The sequence below is a fragment of the Cydia splendana genome, chromosome 17 (genome assembly GCF_910591565.1).
Source record: "Cydia splendana chromosome 17, ilCydSple1.2, whole genome shotgun sequence".
NCBI classification, from domain to species: domain Eukaryota; kingdom Metazoa; phylum Arthropoda; class Insecta; order Lepidoptera; family Tortricidae; genus Cydia; species Cydia splendana.
The window spans coordinates 17,318,177-17,328,873 of NC_085976.1; the positions used below are offsets into that span (position 1 = coordinate 17,318,177).

General features: G+C 38.3%; 1 protein-coding gene across 1 annotated transcript in view; it reads left to right on the forward strand.

The window, feature by feature from the left end:
* The window catches only part of LOC134798939 (AP-3 complex subunit beta-2), a 42,154-nt gene extending 34,560 nt beyond the window's left edge, over positions 1 to 7,594 (forward strand). The window contains exons 21-25 of the mRNA XM_063771372.1: positions 2,203 to 2,402; positions 3,565 to 3,703; positions 4,614 to 4,723; positions 5,904 to 6,007; positions 6,850 to 7,594. Coding sequence (XP_063627442.1) covers positions 2,203 to 2,402; positions 3,565 to 3,703; positions 4,614 to 4,723; positions 5,904 to 6,007; positions 6,850 to 6,997 — 701 coding nt within the window. The 3' untranslated portion in view covers positions 6,998 to 7,594. The remainder of the gene's footprint in view (positions 1 to 2,202; positions 2,403 to 3,564; positions 3,704 to 4,613; positions 4,724 to 5,903; positions 6,008 to 6,849) is intronic.
* Positions 7,595 to 10,697: the final 3,103 nt, after the last annotated feature.

The following is a 10,697-nucleotide window of genomic DNA, read 5'->3' on the forward strand; positions in this document are numbered from 1 at the left end:
TTGACTTTACTTGTCTTATGGGAATCACATCTCTTTGCTAAAACTACTCAAGATTGGTACTCGAGTTTAAAGGAAATAAATAACAAAGATCTTATATTGAAGTGCGCCTAACGCGTCAAATGCGTCAAACGCGTTTCGTTAATGTCTTTTATGGTTATAAATACCCCCACGCCAAGCTGGGAACTGGTTATTCTATTTTTGTCCGTCGGATTGTCACGATCTCTGGCTCGCCCGTAGACGTTAAAACAAAGGTGTTATTTTGACGATTGGATGTTTGACTTTACGTAGCTACTATGCTGCTTTTTGTCAGACTGTTCAATTGTTAGTTCAGTGTAAATACTTACGTGTGTTTTGGTGTTTTTTGTGTTTTAGAGCCAGATTAGTGTCTGATTGCACGGTCAATCAACCGGAAACGCCTAACCTAGCGGTGATAAGCAGGCTTTTCCGGGAATCCAGTAGAGTGTTAGGTCCAGGTCGCGAGAGGGGCCTGGCGTCAACCTTTTTACCTACACAGGTGACGATTATACCTCTTACGTTCTCTTCAAGGTCTGACAGAGGGATGTGAGGATCTCACGTGTGGATCATTAGGAGTAATCTTTACTCACTGAAATCTGTTGGTAATTGAAGAAGCGTGGTCTTGTTATATATATTTATATATTCACATTTTATATTTGGAATAGGGCGCCTTATTCGTCAGTACCCTTGGCTACGGCCTACACTGCGGAGGGAGGCAATCACACAGACACTAGGGTTTGCAATACCTCGGTTTTGTCGGCCGAACGTTTACAGCTTAAATTAGGGTCCCTCTTACACACACTCCTCCCTGTAAAGATAGAGGTTCGCCTCTAGATTTACACATTAGAATAGGGACATTGGGGTAGAGTTAGGGTAGAGTCATTATTTGGGAGTTAGGGTTATTTATTATTTCTTTCTTTATTATTATTTATTCTCTCACATATATTTTGGTTACACACAGTGTTAAAATCATTAGAGTGTTAACTGTTTTAAAATACAGAATAAAATTAAAGTCTAGTTTCAGTAGCATATGGATGGGTTACTGAGGCTCGTACATTAGATATGATTTAAAGGTAATACATTATTATATTGGGTGAGATAGGGGAACAAAGTTATTTGAGGACATACTAAATAATTTTGTTATAGGGAGCTAGTGACAGGCGAAGCAGTTCACTAGTGACAATTTGAGCTTTTCTATATCGGGGTAACTAAGGGTATTAAATCATGTTTAATAGACGATTGCTTCAGTATTCCATACATTTATAGTAAGAATATTCAGATGAGTTTCTTGGCGTTTCTTCTTGTCTGAAATAGGTTCCGAAACGCAGATAAAAGTAAATGTTACATAGTGCTTAGAAATACCTATTAAAAAACAAAACAAAATAAAATAGGTATTATTTAGTTTAGAGACCCGACTTCATCCGAGGCGTGACAGTAGATAAAGTATGTTTGTACGTATTAATATTTGCATCATTTACATATAAATATTTTCCTTTAGCTAGCTAGGTTAGCGAATGGATATAAAAGGAAAATATAATTACAAACAACAAGGGCTTATACTACTGTTCATGGTAACTGGTCACGGTAGGGCTCGGTAGGAGATAAAATCTAAAAAATATAATTTATTATTTATTCTTCATATGATTTTGTTTTTCATACGATAGTGTTATAATATATAAATTACAGTAGCAATATTTACAATTACATAGGGTATTTTAGGGGTAATATTTTGAATCCAAATCTAATCAGTCTGCACATAAAAGACGATGGGTACTAAGGTTCACAATGTATTAATTTCACTAGACGATCACATGGCCAAATTAATCTATTTTTCTTAATTTATAATCAATTCTGGTTGAGTTCTATTAAAGTAGATTAGTTAGTAGAGGGTTAAGGTACATCACGTAAATTGTTTTAGTCAGGTAATGCCCTGGAAGTAAATAATATGTGTGTCTGTCTGTGGTCTTTTTTATGGGGATACCTACGATTCTACCTACTTACCTTAAAAATCTACCATATCTACTATGATATGAAAGAAGGTGAAAGGGTAAACTATCTAAGGGTGCTATTCCACTTATCCAAGATCTTTGTCCAATGGGCATTGCGTCTCACATTTTCATCCGATGTTTCTCCTAGTCTATAGTCGGCAGCAGAGATACTTACAATAAAATGTAATTTCTTCTATAGACGCTATCACCCCCGTCTCGCCCGCTTTCACCCCCACCACGGCTACCGAAGTGATCTCCCGCGTGACGTCACGCGGCCTGGCAGCCACCCGCCGCTGGCCGCGCGCGCCGCACCTCTACTCCGCCGCCATGTGCGCCGTAGAGATCACCTTCACCAACTGCACGCAGGAGGATATCGGGAATATTAGGATTAATAAAAAGGTCAGTTAAGTGTTACAAGTAGCGTCCGGCGTGGCGGTGGCAAATTTCACACAGGAGGTAATGGAGTCACCTAAGTATTTTTATGACTAAACGAATAACGATTAAATGATTAATTTTGCATAATATTGCTATAAATTATGTTGCGAGCATAATAGCGAGGTAATATGTTTTTTTATCAAAATATTAGTCACTACTAAAATTACTAGACTAAGAAGTAATACCTGCCATATGATTCTTCTATCTGCTAAACATCTGATCAAAGAAGAAAGGTTGCATATGGTAAACAAATATTATATCGATGAATGGTCACATTTGTTAAAATAAATTGAATAATAACCCAAAGCGTTTACGACATAACATTTGGGTGTTCCTGAAATCGTTTTATAAAAATAAGATTCAAGTACTTACTTCCAATTTACGAGTACCATACTAAGTACTTTAGGTAAATGAATAATTTATTTATTCAATCTTAAAAAAATATTGTAAAAACGACTCCATTACCCTCTGTGTGAAATTTGCCACCGCTACTCCGGACACTAGTTATAAGTGATTAATATAAAGCCAGACGACACGCCATAATATTTGAGTGCGCGCCCTAACGCCGGGCGCCCTCATACAGGAGTCGGGCGAATTCTGATAAATGGGGCGCACTGCGCGCGCTCCAAACCAAACCCTGAAACGAAAAAGGTCGGACGAAGACAATTACCCACGCCACGTTTAAGTGATATCCCGCGTGACGTCCCGCGGCCTGGCCTGGCGAAAAGCATGAAACAAGAAATTATCCTTATCTAAATGTATCATGATAATTTCACATAACAATATTTTTTGATTGTTTATAAGTATAGATAGAACCAAACGTGAATAAACCGGTAAATTTAAACCTGTTCCGAGCCTATAGCCTCCTAAGGCCCAGCTATACAAATGAAAAATCCAAATTTTGTTACTGAAATTTGAACCTACAGTGTAGGGCATAGAGTTGATTTTGTTTTGTTTGAATTTTATTAAAACAAAGCAAATTCAACTCTGTTCTAATTGAATATGATTTAAATTTCATCGAACTGAATAGGACCTTGGTCCTTGGGCCTTTATAGGAGAATATTATATAAATATTTGGTGATTACAATCGCTACGATAAACTAAACAATTAGTATATTATTCACAGACGCTAACAGGGTCCCGTTCCATCCACGACTTCGCGAGCATAGCAGGCCTCGCGCCCGGCGCGTCCGCCAGCACCACTCTTGGAGTAGACTTCCAAGATTCCATACAGCCTGTGGAATTCACTGTTATCTCTTCTTTGGGTAAGTAACTTAGCCCTAGGCCTTAACCGAGCGAGGTATACAGCTCGCAGACACTAGTTTTAGGATTAGAAGAATAACGGTTAATCGAATTCGCTGAGGTTTTTTATTTCCGTTTAAATGTTTTTTTTTTACTATGGATATAATGAATGGCATTTAAAGGATTAAAATCTTATTGGCGCGCCAGTTCGCCACATCTTTAAATAGTTTAAATTACAATCACACCTCAATTTTAATTAAACATTAAAGGTCTCTGCCCACTACACCGTATCATACCAAGACCGTGCTATAAACGTGTCAGGCAAAAAAATATTCGTTGTATTAAAAAGTATGAGACTATGCCCACTAGCCCGTTCCGTCACCGACCATACCCGTCGCGTGCCATGCACGGACCGTCAAAAATAATCGGCGAGGATATTTTGCCGGTGCCGAAACGCTCCGTGCATGGCACGCAACGTTGCCAGAACGGTGCGTGCAGGCGGCGAAACGGTGGGCATACGGGTTATAACCGCGTATGGTGACCGTTCTAAGCCTGTTATAAACGCGTTGCTATATTTCTTGCTCGCTCTTACCAGTCTGATAACTATTCGCTCGCTCTTCCTGACGAGTCATGCTCTCGCGGATAAAACGCGGGTACTAAGGGTATGAAACGCGAATGCTACGGGGATTATAGGCGGATGATATGGGGATGATGCGCGGTTACTACGGGCACTAAACCCGTTATGTACGGATATGAAACAATGTGGACACGGTGTAGTGGGCATAGTAGTCCGTATCGCGTTACATTCCGTGCCTGATACGTTCACAGCACGGTCATGGTATGATACGGTGCAATAAAGAAATAAAGAATAATGGGCAGAGACCTTAATGAGTAGTACAATTTCCACACATACTTTTATGATGTTATTTGCAGGCGAAGTGTCAGTGTCAATAACGCCACCTGTCGGCGAACTTATGCGAGCGGTCACCATGTCAGAAGCGCGTTGGGACACAGAACAGAAAAGACTTCGTGGCATGACCGAGGTAAGACAGTAACCGTACGTGAACTCTAGATGGCAGCACAGAGGCACAACCCATAATCCGATGATGCCCCATCAGAATCCCCAATGATTTGACTTCTACTTTCTCGCCCTTAGAGAATGGTAAAAGAGAATTGATTGCAATAGAGAGTAACTCCAAGTCCAAGAACAGAAAAGTACAACTTTGATCTAGGGCTTGCAATATCGGATGGTTTCCAATTCCGGAACTGATTTTCGATATTGGATTCCAATTCCGGAACTGGTTCCGGAATTAGTTAGTTAGTTAGTTTATCGTATTTTTATTCGATTTTTTAGTAAAAAACAACAAAAAATGTGTATTGTAAGAAATTTAATTTGAAGTCCGTTTTTTTTTTTCACTTCTTATTTACCCACCTTATTAAAATGGTTATATTTATTCACTTCTATGATACGGGGTATGTATTTGGGGAAACTATAGTGGCTAGCAAACCATTCGATGCATAATTTTATAAAATAGTTAAATATAATAGCTTCCTACTCTTCCTAACCTAGTAGGTAGTGGTGTTGTTTAAGAAGTTGAAGGTCTAAGTTTGGCTTTTTCCTTCCTAGTTCCTAATTATGATTCAGAATATCATATATTATGTGCTTCCACAGGATCCTAAATCGTTGATAGAGAAAACCTCTCTGAATCGAAGATAAAAAGTCCAAATATTTTTAAATTAAAATTCTTAAAATTCGCTTATGTAGGGATTCAGACTATTCTGACTATTCTAAGCAAGTAAATGGCTTTGCTTTTTTTATGAGTCCATTATTGTCTCTTTCCGCTTTAGCAAACGGAAAAGTTAAATGTACCTATACTATAGTTCACTGAATGACTAAGAGGCACTTAATAACAACAAAAAACACCAGTACAGTGTAGTTTCTTAATAATTTTCAATGATAAACGTATTAAAACCTAAAAAAAGTACTTAAATCCAATTCCGGAATTTTCGATATTCAGTTGTATCAATTCCGGAATCGTAATATCGGAAAATTTGTCCGAGATTCCGGAATTTCGAAATTCCGGAATTCCGGAATGCAAGCCCTACTTTGATCCCTCCTAGCAGGGAAGAAAAGTGCCACTTTGATCCCTCCTAGCGGGGAAGAAAAAGCCCTTTTTCGAATAGGTGATGTGAAAACTACTATTTCCTTACTTTCCATTTCAGTGCGATAAAAAAGCGGCGAAGCTGGAAGATGAAGCGGCGATCTGCAAACGTGTTTTCGAAACGGCGAATGTGGCCGCCATAACGGCAGAAGGGGAATTCCTGAGGTAACGGAATATGGACTCTTTTAATATTGCGTTAAGGTCCATTTTGTGAGGAAACAGATGTCTCGTTTGTTTATACTTTTATCCTTTTTAGTTACTGCTTAACCACTTAACCTTTTAAAAGCTAAAAACTACTTCTTGATAGAACTCTACTACCTATTGTACATACCTACCTAGATTTTCAGTTTTATTTCTAACTTTTATTGTCAGTCGAACTATAGAGAAATATAGTAAGAATAGAGTGCTCACTCCATACATCAGTTTTGATACCAAAACGACTATTATTTTCGCATCGACATCTAGCATCGAGTAGCGGAATTATCAGTACCGCTACTTGATACTTGAATTCTCTCGTGTCGAGACCCACGAAAAATGTATTGAACAACAATTTACAACTAATATTTAAAACTGAAGGAGTTGAAAATAGAGTTCCGATTAATCCGGTTATAATATTAGCTGAAAATTGTTGAGCATTAGACTTTTCGATATCGGAACATCTATTGTCAAGTAGCAGGACTGATAATTCCGCTACTCGATGCTAGATGTCGACTACGAAAATAATAGTCGTTTTGGTACTAAAACTGATGTATGGAGTGAGCATGTATTGTTTTCTCTGTCTTGATGCTTGGGAACTGGACTGTTAAGGGGCCCACTGATTTACAGTCCGCCCGCCGGTGTCGGCCTGTCAGTTGTTCGGAACTGTGAAAATTTTGTTCTAACTGACAGGCCGATACCGTCCGGCGGACTGTTAATCAGTGGGCCCCTTTACAAGTATTCAAATACAAAACAATTGCTTCTTGAACTCTAGGGATAAATAAACTAATATATTTAACCTTTTTCCTCAGATTTGCTGGGCGTATGATGTCATCTCAAGACCTGGTGTTGCTCTCCGTGAGGATCGACTCGGATTCGACCAGGGTTACTGCGAACTGTCCCAACATGGCCATCGCTTCGCTATTAGCCAACCAGGTGGCACAGGCTTTCAATACGTAAATTAATAAAATGTTATTTCAAATATATTAACCTTTTGGACGCCAATGACCGATATATCCGCATCACACTTCGGTGACACGTCGTCCGAGTGACAGCTTTTATTTTTGACACGGCGTCGAAAAGGTTAAGAACGGGTCACTCATCCGTTCGTCACCGTCAACGCAAGCTCCTGATGACACTCCTCCGTACGGAGTGAAACATGTCGAGCTTTTTTCGACTTAAATTACGTGAGTTACCCGTTCTTAATATATTTAATATGTCTGTGTCTCACGGAAGTTTTGTTATTAAAATTAGTTCAAATTTTAATTAATCCATGAGTCAGTAATTGAGTTTTTTTTGTAAAAAAACAAACAAAAATTGGTTTGATGCCGGCTTTTATCGCCGTCTGTATAATTTTTTCAACAGTCTAATATTTATCGAGACAGTTGTAACGACCTCAAACCCAAACAGCAAGATGTCGTTTGGTTTTTTTTTTGTACTCCTACGATGTAGAATACATTCAATTATACCATACCCCACTTACTGCAGTTAAATGCTATTTTTATTTTATTTACTGCAGTTAATACATTAATATTATAAATGCAAATATAACCATACAGATAGCTAGTAAATGTCAAGGAATAAAACACATTTTGGATTAAGATGTCATCTATATTATAAAACGAAATATATCACTATAACATAATTTTTCTTTTATTTATAACCTACAAATTACACAATTTTGTCTCCTTAACTTTTGTTCTTTATTAAATTAATCGTTTACGGTTTTAGAATTATTTTATAAACCGTGGGACTTTTTAGAACCACAGTATAATTAATTAATTATGTATAAGAACGTTTTTCTCTGACATACGCCAACATATTGACGCTATGTTCCTTATAATAGACCCGGAAACATTACGTTCAAGCTAAGTGTGTATGTACTGTCGCCATCAGATATATTGGTGCGGCCAAGCTATTCACAAATATCTGAACAAAGCATTATTTACGTGCAAGCGCATAATATATTTTTAATATATCTGATAGCGGCTCGGCTGTACAAAATATCAGACAACAGAAGATCACCAAAGAACTTTGTACAAAAATCTCATTTAACATGTAAATGTTCAATACATTAGTAACATTGTACTTATCTAAAGATCAAATTCTAAGGCAGTGTTGTAACTACATAGACATTAGATCAATATCCTGATCTCTAATATTTGACCGCAGGCCAAAACCAACTTCTTCGTCGATAACTCGTAATTTATAGGATATATTTAAATATAGTGCAGCCTCGTGAACGCCAGCTGCCACTTCTTAAAGGAATTTGTGACATCCATTTGTGTTATGGCGGTTGGCGCTTACGACGCGTAGCAGCGTATTTGTATTGGAGCGTCGTGATAACAGCGTAAGCGCCAGCCGCCATGAGGTACCTTTTCCCGGGGAACGTCACATTTGTTTCTGGCCTGGGGTATATAGTTACTGCTAGCTAAGCAGGTGAATTTATTCACTTTCCATTCCATACTATTAAAACGAACTAAAATCGACTTTCGACGATTAAAAAAATTACAATATAAACATGAACCGATCATTCGTCCAGTGAGGTACTGTCGCCCACATTGTGTACATCGGTGGACCTTATGCGTTTTGTAATAACGTCCACCGATGTACAGTTAGGAGTGTTGCTGTTTGTAGGTATAGTGTGTAGCTTTCAAATAGAGCTCGACGGCTAATCCTATTGACTATTGATTGTTAAGTAAAACCGCTCGTGCCACGTGCCACAACCACCTGCATAATAAATACGTACTTCGGTTACTGAGTGCCGGCGAGTCGAAGGCTACAGAACCAGTCTAAAATGTGTCATCGAGATGCGTAACAAAGGCGCGTTATCGGAGAGCGCACCTACACTGGTTTTTTGAGCGTTGGACTAGCCCGCGCTCAGGTGCCAAATAGAATAATTAAGACCCTTTTTTGCAGGTAAGTAGCACTTGCGGTTTTACTTAACAATAGACAATAGGATTAGCCGTCGAGCTCTAAGAAGCTACACACTATACCTACAGTATTTTGAATCTATGGCATCATGTCATTGGCCGTACGACTGAAACACAAAACTGCCTGCTGCCTTTAAAACTAATTTAGCTTAAAATACAAATCATTCGAGAAACTTAAGTAAATTAAATTACAAAATAAATAAACATATACTCTAAAACGTAATTCAAGACCAAAAAAAGTAAGACAATGTTGCCACTTTTTACTAGCGCGTCTTCTATTTATGTAAAAATAAGTAAATAAAAGTACTTTTTTTAAATAGTAGGAGTAAAATTACTAATAAATAAATTATCTTAGCGTGATTATTTATCAAAAGGAATTTACTTTTTTACAAACAAATTATTGCAGTGGCAACACATCACATTGTCTTACTTTTTTTGGTCTTGAATGACGTTTTGCAGTTTAGTATACTTCGAGCAACACCGTGAAACAGTCGGCACTCGCACTATTTCCCCTCTGCCGAAGCACATGCCCAACTGTGCATGCACACAACTAGCGCGGTGCGTGTTGACTCATTCGTACACAAAAAGAGATCGAGGTGTATTTGTGTCGCCATTAGAGATTGGATTTTGTATGTAGTGAGTGAGAAGTGCGACTGTGTGCACGTTTTCCCCCGCAACAAATGGCAGAACGATTTGTACGGTAAGATATCCCTTCCGACGTGTCGGAAGCCGGTGTTGCTCGAAGGTATACTTACATACCATTCGGTAATGCCGAAGCCGAGAAAAATAGTAAAATTGGTAATTTTTGTTGGTAATCCACTAAAATGATGTCTTCTAGGATTTAGTTTTCTAAAGGCTGGTTAGTATCAATAATAGCTTGTGTGTGGACAAAAATTACCCACTTTTCTATTTAAATATTTCCCTAATCAATATCTTTATATTAAAAGGCTGGGAAATATACAGTCCATTTTTTTAGGACGCTAACACGACGGATCCGACCACTCAATAGCTGCGAAACAAAAGTCCTACCGCGAAAAACGATGTCTTTTTTATCTACGTCTCTATCGCGCTTGCATATTCGAGCAAAAGAGAGACAGATAAAGAAAATATGTTATTTGCGATTCTGTAGTACTCGATAAAACATTAATCTCTTCGAAATGACATCTCTAACATCCTCACATTTTGCATTTTCTTATACTTTTATGCAATGATTTCAAAAGTAAAGATAAGCCCGTTCATATACTTAATTTCGACAGAACATTCTCATTTCGTGTGCCTGGGTGGAATGCTACAACGCGATTGGTTGATGAATTCGTACCACGCGAGCGATTGGTCGCAACTAATTGCGTTAGACTGCACGATTGGCTCGTATTCGTGCGAGACACCCAAAGTGACACCGCAGAATTGGCACCATTCTTATGCCCGTCTTTACAAAGTAATATACAGGATGGCCAAAAAATAAGTGCATTCCCGTTGCCAGGGAGGTTTTGGGATTATACTGAGCAACTTTTACTATGGGACCAACCCCGAAATCGCGAAAAATAATTTAGCTGTTTCATACATTTTGGATGGTCCATTTTCTATGAGGGTAATTTTTTTTTGCGATTTCGGGGTTGGTCCCATAACTCCCATATTAAAAGTTGTCCAGTATAATCCCAAAACCTCACTGGCAACAGGAATGCACTTATTTTTTTGGCCACCGTGTATAAGTCAATGATTTTATGTAA